Source organism: Phocoena sinus, chromosome 19, assembly GCF_008692025.1.
Source record: "Phocoena sinus isolate mPhoSin1 chromosome 19, mPhoSin1.pri, whole genome shotgun sequence".
NCBI classification, from domain to species: domain Eukaryota; kingdom Metazoa; phylum Chordata; class Mammalia; order Artiodactyla; family Phocoenidae; genus Phocoena; species Phocoena sinus.
The window spans coordinates 28,626,424-28,649,967 of record NC_045781.1 but is presented as its reverse complement, the minus strand read 5'-3'; the positions used below and the strand labels follow the sequence as shown (position 1 = coordinate 28,649,967).

Genomic DNA, 23,544 nt, shown 5'->3' with positions numbered 1-23,544 from the left:
CCTCTTACCTGCTGTGTAACCACGGCTAAGTAACGACATGGATCTAACCTTAAATTTTTCTTTCTCAATATAGCTAACATCTACTTCTCAGGGTTACTGAGAAGATTCCAAGAAGGTCTGACTTGTCATTAGTCCCCAATAAACATAGCTGTTATTCATATACTATTGTTATTCCAGATACGTATATATGCACACGTAGGAAAAAGACTGAAAAGGAATGTACTAAAGTAGGCATAAACCCGATTTTTATATCCTTTCATTTTATACTTTTCAGAGTTTCTTTTCTCTACAATGAGCATGTATTACTTTTTCAATCAATTACTTATTCAATTTAATAACATGAGATGTTATTAAATAAATAGAAAGTAGCTGAGCCTTTACCATGTGTATTTACTACTTTTGTATACAGAAAATTAATAAAGCTATTAAAAATAGCACCCTTCTGACTCTCACTTCCTTTAAAAGGTGCGAAATAGTCATAGAAACTCCAACAGAGTATCCAAAAGGAAAGTGGTTTACTGGCTGAAACTATCACCCATTTATACTCACGGTAAATATCCACATCGGGTGGTCTATTAAAAAACGAATTAATAATCTGTTCTACCTACAAATAATGCTCAAAATAATGGGGTAAAGACTTCAGAATAGAAACTCAGACGCTGAGGCAAGCAGGGGAGGGACAGGCAAAGAGATGACCTTAACCCTAAAAGCGTTCCCACCTAGAGATTTCAGTGAATTGGGATCCAATCTAAACGGTCCCTTTTAGAGCAAGAAAAGCACCATATATGAAACCTGCAACCCACACTGGTCCCAGTTCTGCCTCACATGAAGTGAGTGACTTTCAGCAAATTAAGAAAGAACAGAACAATCCCTGCCGCCCCCCCGCCACCACCGGCAAGGCTGTTTGGAGACTGAATGAAATTGCTTATGTGAAATTGATCTGTAAACTGGAAAGCAACATGCAAATGGAAGGCAAGAGATTTAGGGTTTACTTAGATCAGTGTGTAACAAACGCAGGACTCATCCATGAGAAGAACTGAAGAATTTACCACTGAATCGTACCAGGAGAAAGTAATTCCCTACGTAATGATCTTCCAATCTCCCTGCTGACATGAAGGACAAAGTCCAAGACTGGTACCATGATCCAGTTAACACCTCTTCATAACAGTTACTAAGGACAGAACAGGACTGAGGCTCAGGACCTGCAGCAAACAAAAGCGGTGGGCACTTAATTCTGTTTTACTTTCTTTCTATAAACTCTCTTCTTTTTTTAACGACACTTCTAATTATGTCAAGTGATACTGGTTTTCCATTTAAGATAGTGATATAAAATCTCCCCCACAAAATTTATTTTGACGAAAGAAAAAAAACTGAGTTAATCTAGAGAGAAATGTTACATAAGTAATAATAACATGGGTAGCACATGGATATGGCAAAAACCATGAAGCTGATGTGTGAATGACTGAAATTTGGAAAACACTTAATGACGAAATGTCCGAAAAGGCCACTCCAAACCCATAATTCCTAGAAGGCAAGGACCAAGTTTTCTCCATCTCCAGTACTCCAGAACGTTATGCAACACACAGAAACACTCCATAAATCGGGAGACAATTCTTATTATAAATACTCGGTTTGAGCCTTGGTGCTTCCTGGCTCTAAAACCAAACACATGAGTAGACTCCCCCAGGCAGGTAAGAGTGAGAGCAACCCTAAATAATCAGGAGATCAGAGCCAAGGACGGAATAAACCCTGAGAAGCTGTTCGAGGAAAAAAGGATACTGTTTGCACACTGTGTGTCAGAAAACAAAGAGAAAGTCTAAAAATAAAACAAAAAACTTAGAGCAAAGAAACAAAAAGCAAAGCTCCACAAACTCCACAGCTTCAGTTAGCCTGACCACAGCTGAATTACTGCTTCCCAAAGAACTAAATGAGGGAAATGAGGGAAACTCAATTGGGGTGGGGGGTGAGGGGTGGGAGGGAAGCTGTGTTGTCAGGTCAGCTATTTTTGAGAAGAACCTAAATTCAAAACTAGAAAAAACTTTCACTAAAAACCTATATAGATAGGGAAATATTTTTAAAACTTCACACTGATAAGTTGACTTAGATGATTTAGTAGCACTGATGAAAAATCTTGAAAACTGTTTAGCATATTTGGGGAACTCCATGAACACTGGGAATGAAAAGAAAAGCAATTCTAAAAATTAGCAGTATCGGAGAGATTGGTTCAAGATGGCGGAGTAGAAGGACGTGCTCTCACTTCCTCTTGTGACAGCACCAGAATCACAACTAATTGCTGAACAATCATCGACAGGAAGACACTGGAACTCACCAAAAAGATACCCCACATCCAAAGACAAAGGAGAAGCCACAATGAGACGGTAGGAGGGGCGCAATCACAATAAAATCAAATCCCATAACTGCTGGGTGGGTGACTCACAGACTGGAGAACACTTATACCACAGAAGTCCACCCACTGGAGCGAAGGTTCTGAGCCCCACGCCAGGCTTCCCAACCTGGAGGTCGGAAAATGGGAGGAGGAATTCCCAGAGAATCAGACTTTAAAAGATAGCAGGATTTGATTTCAGGACTTCGACAGAACTGGGAGAGACAGAAACTCCACTCTTGGAGGGCACACACAAAGCAGTGGACCCAGTGGAAGGAGCAGTGACCCCACAGGAGACTGAACCAGACCTACCTGCTAGTGTTGGAGGGTCTCCTGCAGAGGCAGGGGGTGGCTGTGGCTCACAATGGGGACAAGGACACTGGCAGCAGAAGTTCTGGGAAGTACTCCTTGGCGTGAGCCCTCCGGGAGTCCACCATTAGCCCCACCAAAGAGCCTGCAGCCTCCAGTACTGGGTCGCCTCAGGCCAAACAACCAACAGGGAGGGAACTCAGCCCCACCCATCAGCAGACAAGCAGATTAAAGTTTTACTGAGCTCTGCCCACCAGAGCAACACCCAGCTCTACCCACCACCAGTCCCTCCCATCAGGAAGCTTGTACAAGACTCTTAGATAGCCTCATCCACCAGAGAGCAGCCAGCAGAAGCAAGAAGAACTACAATCCTTCAGCCTGTGGAATGAAAACCACATTCACAGAAAGACAGACAAAATGAAAAGGCAGAGGACAATGTACCAGATGAAGGAACAAGATAAAGTCCCAGAAAAACAACTAAATGAACTGGAGATAGGCAACCTTCCAGAAAAAGAATTCAAAATAATGATAGTGAAGATGATCCAGGACCTCAGAAAAAGAATGGAGGCAAAGATCGAGACCATGCAAGAAATGTTTAACAAAGACCTAGAAGAATTAACGAACAAACACCTAGAACAATTAAAGAACAAACAAAGAGATGAACAATACAATAACTGAAATGAAAAATACACTAGACGGAATCAACAGCAGAATAACTAAGGCAGAAGAATGGATAAGTGACCTGGAACACAGAACAGCGGAATTCACTGCCATGGAACAGGATAAAGAAAAAAGAATGAAAAGAAATGAGGACAGTTTAAGAGACCTCTGGGACAACATTAAACATACCAATATTCGCATGATAGAGTCCCAGAAAGAGAAGAGAGAGAGAAAGGACCTGAGGAGATATTTGAAGAGATTATAGTCGAAAACTTCCCTAACATGGGAAAGGAAACAGCCACCCAAGTCCAGGAAGTGCAGAGAGTCCCAGGCAGGATAAACCCAAGGAGAAACACACTGAAACACATAGTAACCACCTTGATAGAAATTAAAGACAAAGAAAAATTATTAAAAGCAACAAGGGGGGCTTCCCTGGTGGCGCAGTGGTTGAGGGTCTGCCTGCCGATGCAGGGGACGCGGGTTCGTGCCCCGGTCCGGGAGGATCCCGCGTGCCGCGGAGCGGCTGGGCCCGTGAGCCATGGCCGCTGAGCCTGCACTCCGCAACGGGAGAGGCCGCGGCGGTGGGAGGCCCGCGTACCGCCAAAAAAAAAAAAAAAAAAAAAAAAAGCAACAAGGGAAAAACGACAAGTAAAATACAAGGGAACTCCCATAAGGTTAACAGCTGATTTCTCAGCAGAAACTCTAAAAGCCAGAAGGGAGTGGCATGACATATTTAAACTGAGGAAAGGGAAGAACCTACAACCAAGATTGCTCTACCCGGCAAGGATCTCATTCAGATTCAACAGAGAAATCAAAAGCTTTACAGACAAGCAAAAGATAAGAGAATACAACACCACCAAAGCAGCTCTACAACAAATGCTAAAGCAACTTCTCTAAGTGGGAAACACAAGAGAAGAAAAGGACCTACAAAAACAAACCCAAAACAATTAAGAAAATGGTAATAGGAACATACATATCGATAATTACCTTAAACGTGAATGGATTAAATGCTCCAACCAAAAAACACAGGTTCACTGAATGGATACAAAAACAATACCCATATATATGCTGTCTACAAGAGACCCACTTCAGACATAGGGACACATACAGACTGAAAGTGAGGGGATGGAAAAAGATATTCCATGCAAATGGAAACCAAAAGAAAGCTGGAGTAGCAATACTCATATCAGATAAAACAGACTTTATTAAAATAAAGAATGTTACAAGAGACAAGGAAGGACACTACATAATGACCAAGGGTTCAATCCAAGAAGAAGATATCACAATTATAAATATATATGCACCTAACATAGGAGCACCTCAATACATAAGGAAAATGCTAATGGCTATAAAAGAGGAAATCAACAGTAACACAGTAATAGTGGGGGACTTTAACACCTCACTTACACCAATGGACAGATCATCCAGACAGAAAATTAATAAGGAAACACACACTTTAAATGACACAACAGACCAGATAGATTTAATTGATATTTATAGGACATTCCACCCAAAAACAGCAGATTACACTTTCTTCTCAAGTGCACACGGAACATTCTCCAGAAGAGATCACATCTTGCGTCATAAATCAAGCCTTGGTAAATTTAAGAAAACTGAAATCATATCAAGCATCTTTTCCAACCACAATGCTATAAGATTAGAAATCAATTACAGGGAAAAAAATGTAAAAAACACAAACACATGCAGACTAAACAATACGTTACTAAATAACCAAGAGATCACTGAAGAAATCAAAGAAGAAATCAAAAAATACCTACAGATAAATGACAATGAAAACTCGACGATCCATAACCTATGGGATGCAGCAAAAGCAGACCTAAGAGGGAAGTTTATAGCAATACAATCCTACCTCAAGAAACAAGAAAAATCTCAAATAAACAATCTAACCTTACACCTAAAGGAACTAGAGAAAGAAGAACAAACAAAACCCAAAGTTAGTAGAAGAAAAGAAATCATAAAGATCAGAGCAGAAATAAATGAAATAGAACCAAAGAAAACAATAGCAAAGATCAATAAAACTAAAAGCTGGTTCTTTGAGAAGATAAACAAAATTGATAAACCTTTAGCCAGACTCATCAAGAAAAAGAGAACCCTCCCAAACTCATTTTATGAGGTCACCATCCCCCTGATACCAAAACCAGACAAAGATACTATAAAAAAAGAAAATTACAGACCAATATCACTGATGAATATAGATGCAAAAACCTCAACAAAATACTAGCAAACAGAATCCAACAACACATTAAAAGGATCATACACCATGATCAAGTGGGATTTATCCCAGGGATGCAAGGATTCTTCAATATATGCAAATCAATCAATGTAATACACCATGTCAACAACTGAAGGATAAAAACCATATGATCATCTCAACAGATGCAGAAAAAGCTTTTGACAAAATTTAACATCCATTTATGATAAAAACTATCCAGAAAGTGGGTATAGAGGGAACCTACCTCAACATAATAAAGGCCATATATGACAAACCCACAGCAAACATCATTCTCAATGGTGAAAAACTGAAAGCATTTCCTCTAAGATCAGGAAGAAGACAAGGATGTCCACTCTCACCACTATCATTCAACATAGTTTTGGAAGTCCTAGCCACAGCAATCAGAGAAGAAAAAGAAATAAAATGAATCCAGTTGGAAAAGAAGAAGTAAAACTGTCACTGCTGATGACATGATATTATACATACAGAATCCTAAAGATGCCACTAGAAAACTACTAGAGCTAATCAATGAATCTGGTAAAGTTGCAGGATACAAATTTAATGCACAGAAATCTCTGGCATTCCTATACACTAACAACACAAGATCAGAAAGAGAAATTAAGGAAACAATCCCATTTACCATTGCAACAAAAAGAATAAAATACCTAGGAATAAACCTACCTAAGGAGGTAAAAGACCCGTACTCAGAAAACTATAAGACACTGGTGAAAGAAATCAAAGATGACACAAACAGACAGAGAGATATACGATGTCCTTGGATTGGAAGAATCAATACTGTGAAAATGACTGTACTATCCAAAGTAACTTACAGATTCGGTGCAATCCCTATCAAATTACCAATGGCATTTTTTACAGAACTAGAACAAAAAAATCTTAAAATTTGTATGGAGACACAAAAGACCCCGAATAGCCAAAGCAGTCTTGAGGGAAAAAAACGGAGCTGGAGGAATCACACTCCCTGACTTCAGACTATACTACAAAGCTACAGTAATCAAGACAATATGGGACTGGCACAAAAACAGAAATATAAATCAATGGAACAGTATAGAAAGCCCAGAGATAAACCCACGCACCTATGGTCAACTATTCTATGACAAAGGAGGCAAGGATATACAATGGAGAAAAGACGGTCTCTTCAATAAGTGGTGCTGGGAAAACTGGACAGCTACATGTAAACGAATGAAATTAGAACACCCCCTAACACCTTACACAAAAATAAACTCAAAAAGGATTAAAGAGTTAAATGTAAGACTGGACACTATAAAACTCTTAGAGGAAAACATAGGAAGAACACTCTTTGACATAAATCACAGCAAGATCTTTTTTGACCCACCTCCTAGAGTAATGGAAATAAAAACAAAAATAAACAAATGGGACCTAATGAAACTTAAAAGCTTTTGCACAGCAAAGGAAACTACAAATGACGAAAAAACAGCCCTCAGGGTGGGAGAAAATATTTGCAAACAAACCAATGGACAAAGGATTATTCTCCAAAATGTATAAACAGCTCATGAAGCTTAATATTAAAAAAACAAACAACCCAATCAGAAAATGGGCAGAAGACCTAAATAGACATTTCTCCAAAGGAGACATACAGATGGCCAAGACATACATGAAAAGCTGCTCAACATCACGAATTATTAGAGAAATGCAAATCAAAACTACAATGAGGTATCACCTCACACCAGTTAGAATGGGCATCATCAGAAAATCTACAAACAACAAATGCAGGAGATGGTGTGGAGAAAAGGGAACCCTCTTGCACTGTTGATGGGAATGTAAATTGATACAACCACTACGGAGAACAGTATGGAGGTCCTTAAAAAACTAAAATAGAATTACCATACGACCTAGCAATCCCACTCCTGGGCATATACCCTGAGAAACCCATAATTCAAAGAGACACATGCACCCCAATGTTCATTGCAGCAGTATTTCCAATAGCCAGGTCATGGAAGCAACCTAAATGCCCATAGACAGACGAATGGATAAAGAAGATGTGGTACATATATACAATGGAGTATTACTCAGCCATAAAAGGGAACGAAATTGGGTCATTTGTAGAGACGTGGATGGATCTAGAGACTGTCCTACAAAGTGAAGTAAGTCAGAGAAAGAAAAACAAATATCGTATATTAATGCATATATGTGGAATCTAGAAAAATGGTACAGATGAACCGGTTTGCAAGGCAGAAATAGAGACACAGATGTAGAGAAGAAACGTATGGACACCAAGTGGGGAAAGTGACGGGGTGGTGGTGGTGGTGGAGAACTGGGAGATCAGGATTGACATATATACACTAATATGTATAAAATAGATAACTAATAAGAACCTGCTGTATAAAAAATAAAATAAAATTGAAAAAGATGAAAATAAAAATTAGCAGTATATTTTAAGAAAACCTAGTCACATGTAGATGTTTTATTATCACGATAAAAAACCTGAAAAGTTTATTTCAAAAGACATATGCAAAATATGTACCCAATAACCTAAAACCTAGACACTAGAGCATCAGTATAGCTTTGATCCCCCCAATTACCAAGCATAAAGTAGCAGTCTCCTTGGTGAAGGGGTATCGCCAAACCAGGTGTCTCTATGTCCCATGAGATCTTAAAACCAACGTGCCAAATATCAGGATCTCTGCCTTCGAGTTGAGGGTCATCCTCACTTTCCTCTTCAGGGTCTGTCAAAAGAGGAGACAGTTGTCAGAATGGAAATGTTTCATCTAAAGTTCTGGGTTTCATAACAGTTACCTTAGGAATAACTGAGGTTTTAATAAAATATGGATAAGTGAACTATATATTCTTTTTACGTCATATTTTTTTAAAAAACACATTCTTTAGAATATTGTTAACATGTCATTTATTTTTTAATCCAAAAAATCTGAAAATGGTGAGGAAATAACCACACATACCAAAGAAAATGAAAGAAGATTATTTTGTTCAATTCCGTGTAACTAAATTAGAAAATCTGGATAGGTTTTTAGGAAAACATTAATGACCAAAATTCACCCCAGAAGAGGTAGAAAAGCTAAAAAAAAGCCAAAGAAGGTATAGGGGCAGTTGTCAAAGAACACAGGAGTAGAGAGCTGCAAAGGAGAATTCTATCAAAAAATTAAGAAGTGGGTAATTTCAATCCACTGTAAACTGTTCAAGAGCACAGAAAAAGAAAAGTGTTCAAATTCTTTTCATAAAGACAAAATACGTATCAAACTCCAAAGCAAGCACACGCATGTGTGTGCGCACGCACACACACACACACACACACACACACACACACACACACCAGCCTCACGTCTGAAAATCAATGCATATTTCTTAAATACAGTACAGATGGTCCCCAACTTAACGATTTTTCAACTTTACAATGGTGTGAAAGCAACATTCATTCAGTCAAAACCATACTTCGAATTTTGAATTTCATCCTATCCCAGGCTAGCGGCATGCAGAATACTCTCTTGTGATGTTGGGCACAGGCAGCTCCAAGTCAGCCACGTGATCAGAAGGGTGGAGAACTAATACATTTACAACCATTCTTTACCCATACAACCATTCTCATTTTCACTTTCAGTACAATATTCAATAAGTTACATGAGATATTCAACACTCTGTTACAATATACTTTGTGTCTGATGATTTTGCTCAGCTGTGGGCTAATGTAAGCGTTCTGAGCAGGTTTAAGGCAGACTAGGCTAAGCTATGATGTTCGGTAGGTTAGGTGTGTGAAATGCAGCTGTGACTTATATTTTCAACTTACAATGGGCTTATTGGGAGATAACCCCAGTAGGTCATGGAAGATCTATATAAGAAAACAGAATCCAAATCCAGCAGCATATTAAAAGGATAACTTTCCATGACCAAGTAGAACTTATTCCATGAGTACAAGGATAGTTCAATATGCAAAAGTCTATACTTAAAATGCATCATACTCATAGATGAAAACAAACAAACAACAGATATATGAGTCACCAGAATTACACAAATGTATGTGACAAAATACATCCTTTCGCGGTAAAAACCTCAATAAGATAGCAATGGGTGGCTAGTTCCTTAACATGATACAATACAGATCTATCTCAATCCCAAAGCCAGCATATTTTAATAGGGAAACATTAGAAACAGTCCCAAAGTTAAGACAATGCCCTTTATCACAACAATGACTCACTTAAACAAATGTAAAGACATATTATGTTCCTGGGAAATAAGACGGTTCTCCCTAAATGGAAATGCCGGTTCTCCCTAAATCACCTATAAATTTGACACAAACACAACAAAAATACCAACAGGATTGATTTTTTAGGTGTGTTGGGCAGGTCACTAGACAAGCTGATTCTCTAATTCACATAGAAATATAAACAAGCAAGCACAGACGCGGAATTTTTTTTTTTAACTGTACAAAGAGCTCCTACACATCAATAAGATAAAGATCAATTATCACATAGAAAAATGGGCAAAAGTTATAACGACAGAACACATAAAATGAAATGAGTTTGTAAACATATAAAATGATGTTCAAACTTATGTAAGAGAAATACAAAGCCATAATAGATATTTTTCACCTATCAGATCCCAAAAAAATCAAGCACTTTGATAAAATATGGTGTTAGAGTGCAGCAAAATGGCACATTCATATTCTCTGTAGAAGACTGTTTGGCAATTCCTATCAAAATTACAAATACATAAACCCTTTGAACTTATAAGAATTCCACACTTCCACTTTTAGGAATGTATACTAAAATTCCTACTTGCAGAGGTCACAACTTGAGTGAGGATATTTATCGTAATACTGTGTATAAGAGCAAAAGATCAGAATAACCTAAATACCCATCAATAAGTTTCTGGTTTAATAAATTATGAAATGTCCGAGTAATCAATACTATACAGCCACTAAAAGTAACATGAGTATGCACTGATAGAGAACTATCTGATATATTTTAAGGGAAAGAAAGGCATAGCCTATAATTTGTGTAAGAAGTACAAACACACACATGTACGTATACGCACATATAATATTTCTGGAAGGAGAGTCAAGGCTGACTTTTCTGGTCAGAGAACTACGTGGCTGGGATGAGGAGTGGGAGAGACGTAAAGGAAGTGGAAGGCAGACACTATGGTTCACCTAAGAGTCCTGCACTTACATAAAAACTTGTAAAAGTTCACCTAAGAAATATTTACTGAGCAGTTACTGTATACAAGGCACTGACCTGGGCACTTGGGGTATATCAGTAAATGAAACAAAGACCTAGGCCCAGGGGAGCTTTCCTTCCAGGGGAGCTGTAAATGTTCATCACTGATTACTAAAAAAGGGAACATTTTAAATTCCATTAGACTTTAATCCACTAGACTCTGGCCTTCAAGGGCAGGGTCCATTGTTCTGTTTCATCCACATTTAGAGCCCCAGTGACTGGCATATAAAAAGCATCCAATGAACATCTGTACTAAATTGCCTGCTTAAAACCAAAATGTTCTTTCAGTTCACACCATTCACGGTCCTTACTACGCTAGATGGCAGGAAAAGAAAATGTTAATTATGGGGGGAGGAAACAAATGCAAATTAAATCAAATAATGTAATAAAGCGTGACACTGCTAAATTAGGACAGTTCTCAATATTAAAGAAATCTAGAGAAGAGGCAGGTTCAATGAGGATTAGAATGGGTAGAGCAGAATTCTTGGAGAAGATCAAACTTGAGAGACAAGTACGGTTTAGACTCACAGAGGGCAGAGTACAAAAGATGTAAAGTTTTATGCCATCAAAATGGACAATAAAGCATGTTTTACCTAGGCTGCATCATGTGCATGCCACATACACAATCCAAAAGTATGTGCTCCTAGATGGCACATATTCTCATACAGAGTCCCTAAATTGTGAACATCTTACTCTCCAGTAACTGTGCACCTGGGTCAGAGGCAGTAAGAGAAAGGAAAAAGAAACTCCCCTTTATAACTATTTGTTCCCATTACTTTGCACAGGTATGGCGAAAAAAAAATCAGACCAGAAATCCAAGTTCATGGTCTCTTCAAAGAAGGAATGCTACCAGAACCTTTACGGACACGTGCAACTGTGGAGATCTTCAGTTCTCTAAGTTTGAATCTAAAATCTGGGACTTCCCTGGCAGCACGGTGGTTAAGAATCTGCCTGACAATGCAGGGGACACGGATTCAAGCTCTGGTCTGGGAAGATCCCACATGCCGTGAAGCAACTAAACCTGTGCGCCACAACTACTGAGCCCGCGCACCTAGAGCCTGTGTTCCACAAGAGAAGCCACCACGATGAGAAGCCTGCACACCACAATGAAGACCCAATGCAGCCAAAAATAAATAAATTTATTCAATAATATAAAATAAATTCTGCCATAGGAACAGAAGCTTATCTTTTGTCATATGCGTTATTTCTGATACATATTTTCTCAAATACTCTTTAGTTAAGAGCAATTTTTAGCTAGATTTCTTTAAAGTTATAGAATTAAAAAATCCAAAGCCATTTTCTAGGTGAATCCCAAAAAACATTTTAAAGAGAGTCCTCTGGAACAGGAGTGACAAATACCTTATATATCAGAGGACACAACGAATTCACTGGTTGTGGCTTTTCTGAGGACTGGTGTAGAATCACTCTGAAATTTTCTCTAGGCTCAGCAGGAAAGAGTGGTATGATTGATAACTGATATCTGTCACAGGCACTTGAAGGGAGCTAGCAGCATCAGAACTAGATATTTGCTGTCCATGTCTGATGACATTTTCCAGGAAGCTCCTATACATAATATATAGTTATACATAATACACAGTTACACCTGAAAATACCAGAATTTGCAAAACTAGATCCTATGGACCAGAAAAGAGCTCACGAAGGTATATAGCTTGACCTTTACTATATTTTCTGAACAAATCTAAAGTTAGTTGCCCACTGATAAAAGTGCTTTGTGTAAAAATACCAGTTTCCAGCTACTCTTGAATTATAAGCTCAAATATCACTGGGGCAGTCACAAGTGGCTGTAGGTAAGAAGTAGCTGCCCATTTTAGACAAGGCACTAGTGGCAGTCCCCAGTCAGCCACTTGACTCCTTTGCAGTACCTGCCTAGCCCCGACAGGCATTCAAGTCCATGAACCTTGCTCTAGCCTACAGGCAAATCAGGCCTATCCCCTGCTTTTATAAAGTTTAACAGGAACAGAGTCAGGACCATTCATTTGCATCCTGTCCACAGCTGCTTTCACACATAACAACAAGGTTGAGCAGCTAAGACACAGACCATAAGGCCCATAAAGCTGAAAGTCTTTACTATCTGGCCCTTTATACAGAAAACATTTGCCAGCTGCTGCTCTAGAGTCTTGATATCTGTGATCTGATAGAGGTGCCTACAGCACATATTAGTGAGGAAGCCGAGGCTGAATAAAGTAATAATGATGCAATGTGACTCACACCTACTAATGTTGAAACCGAGCAGGGCCCTATGGGGCTCCCAGGCATGGAGGCCTTTTTGTCCCCCATTTCTTATAGGCAAGACTCCAGCCTCCATGACCTTCCCCCGAGTTCCAAAGGGCAGATTCGAACAGTTGATAGTCAAGGGAGGAGCAGCCAGGAAGCCACCTGAGGCAAGATTAAAGGGACCAGAGAAGCGCTTCAAGATTAGGAGACCCTGCACACACCCTAATCTTGTCAGCAACCCCACCCTTTAGAAACTCCGCAGAAGAAAGAACAATGCAAGACTGTTACTGCCTTGATCCTTATTGCACACCCCTGACCACTGAGCCCCGACTATAAGACCCCTCCCTATTCCCCAAGGAGGGGGCACACTTGAGGCGCTAGCCTGCTGTGTTCCCCCCTTTGCCTGGCAAAGAATAAAGCCACCCTTTCTTTCCCCTCCAAAACTCTGTCTCTGTATCTCATTTCGGCACTGGTGTACAGGGAGCCAAGATTTTGGGAGCAGTGTCATGTGACTAATACCAGCATACAACATAATAAAGCAATTAATGCTAAATTATTTGATAAGATCAATTTAACAAAAGAATATTGATATGAGAACTCAATATTTATATGTGTGATACCCCAAGGCTTTCAGGCTGCTTCATTCTAGAGGGTCCTAATGATAACAGATGTAGCAAGTAGCCCAAGAAAAAAGAATAGAGACATTTTAAGAAGACTATGTCCCTCCCTGGTCAAATCCACGACAACTTAACTTTAAAAAGAAATGAGTTTTAAACTACAAAGACAATGATTTTCAGGTAGCTTTAATGCCACCAAGTATGGACGTTCTAAAAAGGGATCATCTTTATAGGCTAACAGACTGGTTGACTACTTTCCCCTCTAAATTTCATCCTCACACTCTTCTCAATATGGAACCAATAAAGTCTTGAACAACAAACAGAGACAGTAATTGCAATCAGTGTTGCCTGATGCCTCCCATAAATCCAGCACCTCTGCAATGTGCTCATTAAAATAATGTTTTGTTGAAAGTTTGTTTCCTCCGTCAGCTGGGTAGGGAGGAGGGAAGCTGTATGTCCGATAAGTTTTTTATTGCATAAATACAGTGTTGCCCACTTTCTCAATAAAATCAACTTGTAATTACCTATAGCAACTGCAACTGATTACTGCTCCCCTATGTTATTTTGGAAACAAGCAGAGGCAATTGGCTCCTACTTGCCTTTGAACTTCAGTAACGTTGAAATGATTTTAAGTATCTCAATGGGTTTGGTGCATTCCCAGCTCCCACTAACCAAACTACTAAAGAAGTGAAAGATGTGACAAAGTACAAAAGAAGACTAAGTTTAAAGGTCAAGTTTAAAATGTCCAAAACTGCCCCCGCCAAGTTAACCAATTTGATTTATTTATACTAACTAGTTTTTGAGAAAAAATTAATTCCATTTAATAAAAGATAAATGCCATCAAATATTTTGTTTCCATTCACAAAGCTGTATGCAAACAGCGTCGCATAGAAAACAAAGATAGAAGCCTGAGCACGGAAGAAGAGATGACAGTTCTAATCAAGTAAAATATATCACTTGAAATTTTCTACCATATTTAACAGCATATACCATTAATAATGTATGTCAATAATTTCCCTGATATGTAAATATATATTCATCATCACCACACATTAAAAAATAGCCCTGGGCTTCCCCGGTGGCGCAGTGGTTGAGAATCTGCCGGCCAGTGCAGGGAACACGGGTTCAAGCCCTGGTTTGGGAAGATCCCACGTGCCGCGGAGCAACTAGGCCCATGAGCCACAGTTTCTGAGCCTGCGCGTCTGGAGCCTGTGCTCTGCAACAAGAGAGGCCGCGATAGTGAGAGGCCCGCGCACCGCGATGAAGAGTGGCCCCCACTTGCCGCAACTAGAGAAAGCCCTCGCACAGAAACGAAGACCCAACACAGCCATAAATAAATAAATAAATAAACAAATAAATAAATAAATAAATAAATAAATAAATAAAATTAAAAACAAACAAAAAAAAACTATTCCCTTAAAAAAAAAAAAATAGCCCTATTTCCTATTCCCTATTCCCTTAGCCAAGTGCTAAAATTCTAAGACTCTGGACCTGGCAACTATTTTCTGTTTCCTTAACCCTGTACCTAGAGGGGCTTAAATAGCAGGTACCTTCCTATCCATGTCACAGATACTGAGGCAGGAGAAACCCAGAAGTTGCAGAGGGTCAGCTGGTATACAGAGCCTAAGGATGCTTTCTCTGTCCAGCACTGATCTATGACATTCCAGCGCCTTGGACAAGAAATCATTTTTAAAAATGGAGACAGAAAGTGAAAGGAGAAGGTATGAGGTTGGGAAGACACATTCTAGAAGGGAAATGGCATGGTGGGTGTTTAGGAACATAACTGATTCTGAGTTGTAAGAGTACTACATGAATGACATGGATTTGCAAGTGAAGAGGCTGGAGAGGTAGCGAGAGGCCAGGACACGGTGGGTTTTGTGACTCATGGTAAGCAAGCTAGACTTATCCTGAGGGCAGTGGCAGACACTGATAATGACTTTTTCATAGGGTCAGATCTGTTTTTCAGAATGATCCCCCGGGGGAGGTACATGCTTCTGTGTGCAGACGTTGCATAATTTTCCTGGATAGGTTTCCAAAGTAATGGCAAATGGCCTAAGCCAGAGAACATTTGGGAAACACTCCTGAAGGACTCTATCCCTTAGAAAGAAGGGTGGGTCAGGAAGAAGCCTTCCTCAAAGAGCTCTACCTGGCTTCCCTGGTGGCGCAGTGGTTGAGAGTCCGCCTGCCGATGCAGGGGACACGGGTTCGTGCCCCGGTCTGGGAAGATCCCACATGCCATGAAGCGGCTGGGCCCGTGAGCCATGGCCGCTGAGTCTGTGCATCCGGAGCCTGTGCTCCGCAACGGGAGAGGCCACAACAGTGAGAGGCCATCGTACCGCAAAAAAAAAAAAAAGAGCTCTACCATTTAAAAATGCTTTCCTGGATTGGTTGTGAGGAACAAGCAGTCAAGCTGGCTGCTAACACAGAGCACGCTACTCAGCCACTGAGGAATGAATGGGCCGAAGAAATGGAGAATTCAGAAGTTGGAAGAAAAAAAAAAAAAACCACCCTCATCAGTCTCAGCTTAGAATCTATAACAAGAAGCTGCTCTAACATGTCTCGAAACAAGCAATCAGGACAAACATAGTCCCCTGACACACATAAATTATAAAATTAATTATAAGTTTTCTAGGATTTCAGGAGAAATACTGAAAACTCTTTACTGAAAAATCTGAAGCCTTTCAACATGATGTCTGTCCCTGTCAGCTTTCAGATAAAGCATTTGAAAAAAAAAGTTTTTTTAAGATATCACTATTCACATACATAGGAGAATCTCATTATATCATGCTTCATGGACTTGGGGGAATAAAAGGAAAGTGAGAAAAGGAGAGAAAAACTGCTCTGGGGGCTCTTGGCTAAAGCTTTAAGACCACGACATTATTTGAAATAAAATATGAAATGAGGAGAGGAAGCAGAAAGATTTCTCAAATAATACATTCCCCGAACCAAAGCTTCGAACAATAGAGGTTGCGATTCTGTGGGCAACCTCAGGAAAGTACAGAGTGTGTCATGGAGCCTTAGAGGAAACCCTGATGTTGTAAACAGCATAGAAGACCAGATCAAAGTGGATTAATCAAAAAAGAATAATGGTTTGTTAACCCAGCTTCAGGCAAAGCTTTATCCAGGGTTCAAAATACATGTCCAAGACCCGGTTTCTCTCCTTCCCAAAGCTCCTGAAAAAGAGAGTGGCCACAAAAGCTGGAGGTGGTCATTTGGGGACCACGAGAAGTTTGTTTTCCTCAAGAAAAGAAAGCTACAGTGCAAAAAGAGCCAAAATAGGAAGGGGAAGAAGTTTGAAAGTGACCACACATTACTGTCAAAATAAGGTCCACTTGAAGCCCGTGAGACTTAGTATTAAATAAAAGAATTCCTCATCTTCTTAAATTAAGCTTGTTTAGGTCAAGTATCTGCTATCTGCAATCAAAAGAATCCTAATACTAAACAGAGATCATAGTTGCATAAATCAGAAGAGTGATGGGACAGTGGCCACAATGTAGTTGAACAGCACAAACTACTCAAGAACAAAAGATACCTACTGATTTTGGGGCAAAAAAATACTAACTGATTTTGCGTTATATGCACATACAAAGAAGGATCAAGACACAAGTCATGCCTTCAAAGAGCTTACAATTCTAATTCAAATATGTGTAAAGCTAATGCCTGGCTTTAGAAGTCAAGACAATGGGTACTGTTGGGGAAAGAATATGCTGGAAGGGACCATTTCTGGGGTACTAATGTTTTCTTTATTGATCTGGGAGCTAGTGACACAGATATATTTGGTCTGTGACAATTCACCAAGCTACATGTTTATGATGTTTGTAATATTTCAATAATTTAAAAAAGAAAAACCTCAATAGACCAGTTGGAAGATAAAGTTAAGAAAACCTCTGAGATTATATCAGAAAAATACAAAAAGATTAAAAACAAGAGAATAAGTAAGAAAATTAGAGGAAACAGTCCAGAAGGTTCGAGAACCAAACCATATGGATTCTAGAGAGAAGAGAAAACTGGAGAGAAAGAAACCATTAACACAGTGATTCAAGAAAATATCCCACATTGAAGGACCTGAGTTTCCAGATGGAAAGGACCTACCAAATGCCAGTAAAATGGATAAAAAAATATCACTGCAAACTTATAAAACATTAGGAAAAAAATCCAACCAAAAAAGTCACATAAAGGACAAACAAAAAAATCAGAGCTCTCAACATGAACACTGGAAGATAAAAGACACTGTGGTACAATGCCCGCAAAATTCTGAAGGAAAATTATTTCCTGTCAAGATTTCCATACCTAAAGTATCTACACATGTTAATGTAGAATAAAGATAATTTAAGACATTCAAGGTCTCAAAAATTTACCTTCTAAGCACCCTTTCTCAAGAAGCCATTAGAGGATATGCTCCACCAAAATAAAGAAACAAATCAGGAAAGAGACGGACAGGGGATGCAGGAATCTGAAAACTCCAACAGAGGAGACTGGATTATGATGAAGGGATAAAACCAGATGGAACACCTGGGCTGCTCTTTTCTGATGAGCCACCGCTAACTTCACATCCCACTTCTAAAACTGTAAACTTTAAATATGTGCAGTTCATCGTATGTAAATTTTACCCCAATAAAGATATGGAGAGAGGGAAAAAAAGTTCAGCCATTCTCATTGGCCTAGCCTTCTCTTGACAATTAGGAGATGTCATTGCTAGCCTTCTTTTCTCACGGGCACTGGACACTGTCACTCTTTGCTGGTGAAAAGATATGGGACTCGATATAACCATCTCTCATCACCTCTGCCTCTTCTAACCTGGTCCGCCATCTCTAGTCTGGATTACCCAATGGCCTCTCGCAGCTCCCCTGCTTCCACTGCTGCCTCCCTTCTGCTCCAAACTGCAATGGTTCTCCATCTCACTCCAAGTATAAGCCCAGTATTTGTATTACAGTAGCCTCTCCTTATCTGCGGTTTCACTTTCCGTGGTTTCAGTTACCCGCAGTCAACTGCAGTCTGAAAATATTAAATGGAAAGTTACAGAAATAAACAATTCATAAGTTTTTAAGTTGCGCGCCGTTCTGAGCGGCATGATGAAATCGTGCACCATCTGGCTCTGTCCTGCCTGGAAAGTAACTCACCCCTTTGTCCAGTGTAGCCTGCTTAGTGGCCCTCTAGTTATCAGATCAACCGTCACAGTATCAAAGTGCTTGCATTCCAGTAACCCTTCTTTTACTTAGCAATGGCCCCAAAGCATAAGAGTAGCGATGCTGGCAATTCCAATATGCCAAAGAGAAGCTGTAAAGTTCTTCCTTTGCGTGAAAAGGTGAAGGTTCTCGACTTAGTGTGGAAAGAAAAAGAATTGTACGCTGAGGTTGCTAACATCTATGGTAAGAACAAATCTTCTATCTGTGAAATTGTGAAGAAGGAAAAAGAAATTTGCACTAGTTTTGCTGTTGCACCGCAAACTGCAAAAGTTACGGCGACAGTATATGATAAATGTTTAGTTAAGACAGGCAAGGTATTAAATTTGTACAATACGAAATTTTGCGACAGAGGCCACAGTCACAGAGTTTTTATTACAGTATACTGTTATAACTGTTCTATTTTATTATTAGTTATTGTTGTTAATCCCTTACTGTGCCTAATTTATAAATTCAACTTCATGGGTGTTTAGGCATAGGAGAAAACATAGTCTACATAGGGTTCAGTACTATCCGCGGTTTCAGGCATCCACTGGGGGTCTTGGAATGCATCCCCCGTGGATAAGGGGAGGGACTTCTGTACAATATTAGAAGGTCCTATCTTCCGCCCCACCCCGCCCTGGTCTTCCCTATCTGTCTTCACTTCTGTTACTTTTCTTTTTCTCTGCCTCTATTCTATTCACACTTGTTGCTTCTGAAACATCCCAAAGTCATGTCCCATCTCTGAGCCTCAATATTCACCCACTCGCTCCTTCCAGTCTTTGCTCCAATGTTACCTAATTAAAGGAAGTTTGACTTTCCTATTTAAAACTGTAAGCCTGTGCCTCACCCTTATTATACAAGCTTATTTGTTTCTTTCCTGTCTCGCTTTGCTAAAACATAAGCTCCATGAGGGCAGGGATTTTTGTTCATTGCTGCATGCTCAGCATCTAGAAGAGTGCTTGGCAAACACTAGATGCTTCCTGTTAATTGAATAAATATCAATAGTTGCACAGGGGTAAAAAAAAAATGTGACTTATCAAACAAGTTTTACTGAGCAGTGTAAGTGACTTCAAAAATAACAAAGATAAGGCATGACACACTGAAACAAACAAGATCAAATGAGCTTTGGGACCACAGACAGGGCTGCTGGGAAACTAATAAAAACATTAAAAAGCATTTTCTTAAATTATGAGTGCTCTAAGGCTTCTAGCTGCAATCTAGCTTTTCATAGTCTCAAAGGCTGCTAAGAAACATAAAGCTACTCATTTAGAAATAGAGCTAAGAATTATAGAAACAAATTTCCATCCTTCAGTGGAATCAACTTTTCCGGAGTCAGAGACATAAACGGGAATCCTAGAGTTCCAAGAAAATTATTGCAAAGTCCCTGCCTTCTAGCCTATTGCATACTCAACAGGAGTCATGGGCCTCTTCTTCCGTTTCCTCCTTTGTCCTTCATGGGAAACCTGGGAAATTATACCAAAAATCTGCAATAGTTGGCACTAGTTAAGATTCTTAAGAATTGTGGGGTTTTTTCTATGAAGACCATATCACAGAAAATATTTCCTTCCAAACAAACAAAAATAGTAACCGACAGTAAGTGTTTCAGTGATCCTTTTGAAGGGGTTCGAATCAAAGAACAAGGTGTAGGACTATATTAAACCATGGGTTGTTAATACCTTCCCTGCAAGATTTGTTTTTTTATATCTAGGAGGAACAAGCAATTGCCCGCAAAGCTAGAATAGGAAAAATCAAATACTCTGCCTATTTACACACGGTTCCCTAAAGCCATTCCTGATTAAAAACTGTACTATTTCAATCCTCCTACTGGAGACAGCCATTAACTAGCACTGCTTGGGAAGTCAATGAATTTAGTATATAATTAATGATACATGTATCCTATACCAATCACTTCTCAATGACCTCTACTGGCAGAAATAAATCAAGGAGGGATGACTGGCTCATTATAAATCTACGTGAACATTTCACTGGGAAAAGGTATTGTGAGCAAAGTCCTGAAAGATCTTAAGCTTCAACTGAATTTAACTTCAGCAGGAAGTAATCACTTCTGTTTCTGGATACCTAGTGCATTTTACATGAACCTCTCCTGTGGCTGTAACACTCCCTTTTCACTAAGTAACCATGTGACCTTGGACAAATCACTCCCATTCTCCCTGCCTCAGTGCTTTCATCTGTAAAATGAGAGGCTGAACTAGCTGAGTTCAAAAGTCCCTTCCGGATCTGACATTTCATCATTTCATAATTATAACCACCAGAGCACACCTTACTTCACCTATCCTCTCAAGGCAAGAAGGGCACTTGATTCACCTTTGGTGTTTCCATACTGTCTAGCACAGCTACCTGAACCTCCCTTAGCAACTGTTCAACCAACATGTTCAAGGATGCAGAAAACAGTACAGTTGTCTGAAATTTCCATTCTCTTTGCCCCCTTTAGGCCCTTCCCAACCCCAATCATGATTTTAACTGAAATGGTTCCCTTCGAGCTCACCCTTACCATACCTCTGGCAGGATTCTAAAGAGGCCAGAGAATTAAACATAGCACTTGTCACCTGGAAGAAATGCACCCAGCAAAACGTTTCAAGGCACATGCTTTTTAAACCATCTGACCCAACATGACACACACAGCCAGAGACCTAGAGAGGTTCCCTTTCCTAGTCTAATGCATCCCGGTCATCTGAGAGGAGGTACAGAAAGCTACAGCAGATGTTGTGGGGAGAGGGCAGTGAGGTGGCAGGGAGAAGGGAGAGCATCAGGACTTGCAAACAAGAGAAAGTAGAATATTCCCGTAACCTTTCCAGAGTGGACATTTTAAAAACCAAACTCCCACAGGTAACTATACTGCAGGGGCAGGAAATACCTGCTCATAAGGCATTTAGCCTTAGCTAAATTCTGAAACCAGAATGTCTGCATTCAAATTCTGCATTCAAATCCTAGTTATGCTAATTCATAGCTGTATAACCGTGGAAAAGTTCATCATCCTTCTGTGTCTCAGTTTCCTCATCTGTAAAATGAGGATAACAGTAGTACTTCGTTCATAGGGTTGTTGTAAAAATAAAATGGGTTAATACATGTAAAATGCTGCTACCAGTGCCTGGCACATAGTAGGTGCTCAATAAATGAGAGCTTCCAGTACTGCTATTATTATGGGATAGAGTTCTGGGAACCTCGGGGTAAGAGAACGAAGGAATTACCCTGCTCCTACAGATTCAAATTCTGCAGTTCCCTCATCTAGGTGATAACCGCAAAGATAAAGCTTTATGTATTTATGTATATTTGTATACTTTATCAATCTTAACTACTCCCGACCACAGAAACTATTCATTAAAAATTTTCATTCCTTTCTGCAAGATATTCCAGGTTTCAAAAACTATTTGATCACCCACGCTCTGGAAGTACAATAGGACTATTAAACAGAAGGGCTGAAAGTCTGTGGGAGCACAAAGACATCTTTGTAGCTGTTTGAGCTATCACATACCACCACCTCGGTTTCAGAGAGTTGCCTCCTTAAGAAAGAAACTAACAAACTCCATTGTTCGTTCACATCAGAGTTCTTGGATGTGATAGTTCTTAAATCCCTGGCAAGGCCTTATTAAAGATCAGAGGATCGCGTTCTTTCCATTAGGGACAGCATCAAATCCCCTTCAAGCAATTTTCTTGGGTCAGCATCATTATTTGAGATGCCAGAGAAGCTGGTTAAATTTCTAACAGCTAAACTAGTTCCTTGTTTCCGGCTGAAGACATAAGGTAGAGTTAGAAAACATTTTAGCTATCCAGAGGAAATTTTTGAGACTGGGAAATGGTAAGATATTTAGAGAGAGCCAGGAGAGTTTCTTATTTAAAAATCCCTTTTCCAAAACAGTCATTTTAGTAAATAAGAGTCAAATAACAACAAAATCCAATTAAAAACTAGCTTTCAGAAAACAATGACCCTTAAAAGTTCCAGTTGATTCCCTGATGGGATGTCTATTGGGTTGGCCAAAAAGTTCATTCGGGTCTTTCCACAAGATGTTACGGAAAAACCCAAACGAACTTTTTGGCCAACCCAACAGAACTCTGCTTTTTCCAATCACCTTTTAATAAACAGGAAGAGATTAAACAGGCAAAAGAGCCAATATTACGTCTTGTATTCCTTTGCCAAAATGATCAGGCAAGAGAAATCAGCAATGGTCACTCTGTCTTTGACGTGTTCACCTACTTTTTTTAGTAACCCTATTCTGAAAAGCAATGGGGACCTTAAACACACACAAAACTGAGCAAGCAAAGAAGGAAAATTTTGGGCAGACCATAAAAAAGGTAGCCTGTGACCTCTGTTCCAAGGGCACCAGATTTCAGAAACTGCAAGAACGAGTTGGCCACAGCAACCCTCTCAGGCCTAAAACTGCAGAACTGAGGGGGGCCTGGAGAGTTTCCTGAAAATAGAGGCCTGTCGGCTTATAAAACCCACCTCAGCTGCTTCTGGCGAGTAAGGACAGTAGTCAAAACTGTAGGAAGCCAAGAACAAGTCCACATTTGACAAATCACTCCCTTCAAGACAGTGATGTCGACCGTAATAAAATATTTTGGCAAGGCTGGAAATGTACACCTGTGGGAATCTGGAAGGATTTGACAGATTTTTGTTTTCCCGGCCCTTTATCAGCAAGTTAATTATAGCACCTGTACGATCTATTCTGGGCTTCAGAGACAGGCAGCTGGCTGTGTGAAACCAAGATGCTGCTCT

The 23,544-nt window shown here is 39.7% G+C and overlaps 1 protein-coding gene across 7 annotated transcripts in view; it reads right to left on the bottom strand.

The window, feature by feature from the left end:
- Nucleotides 1-23,544, bottom strand: part of FTO (FTO alpha-ketoglutarate dependent dioxygenase) — a 377,562-nt gene that overhangs the window by 239,391 nt on the left and 114,627 nt on the right. For all 7 annotated transcript variants that reach the window (XM_032612139.1, XM_032612144.1, XM_032612143.1 and 4 more), the window contains exon 4: nucleotides 8,147-8,290. In XM_032612139.1, coding sequence (XP_032468030.1) covers nucleotides 8,147-8,290 — 144 coding nt within the window. The remainder of the gene's footprint in view (nucleotides 1-8,146; nucleotides 8,291-23,544) is intronic.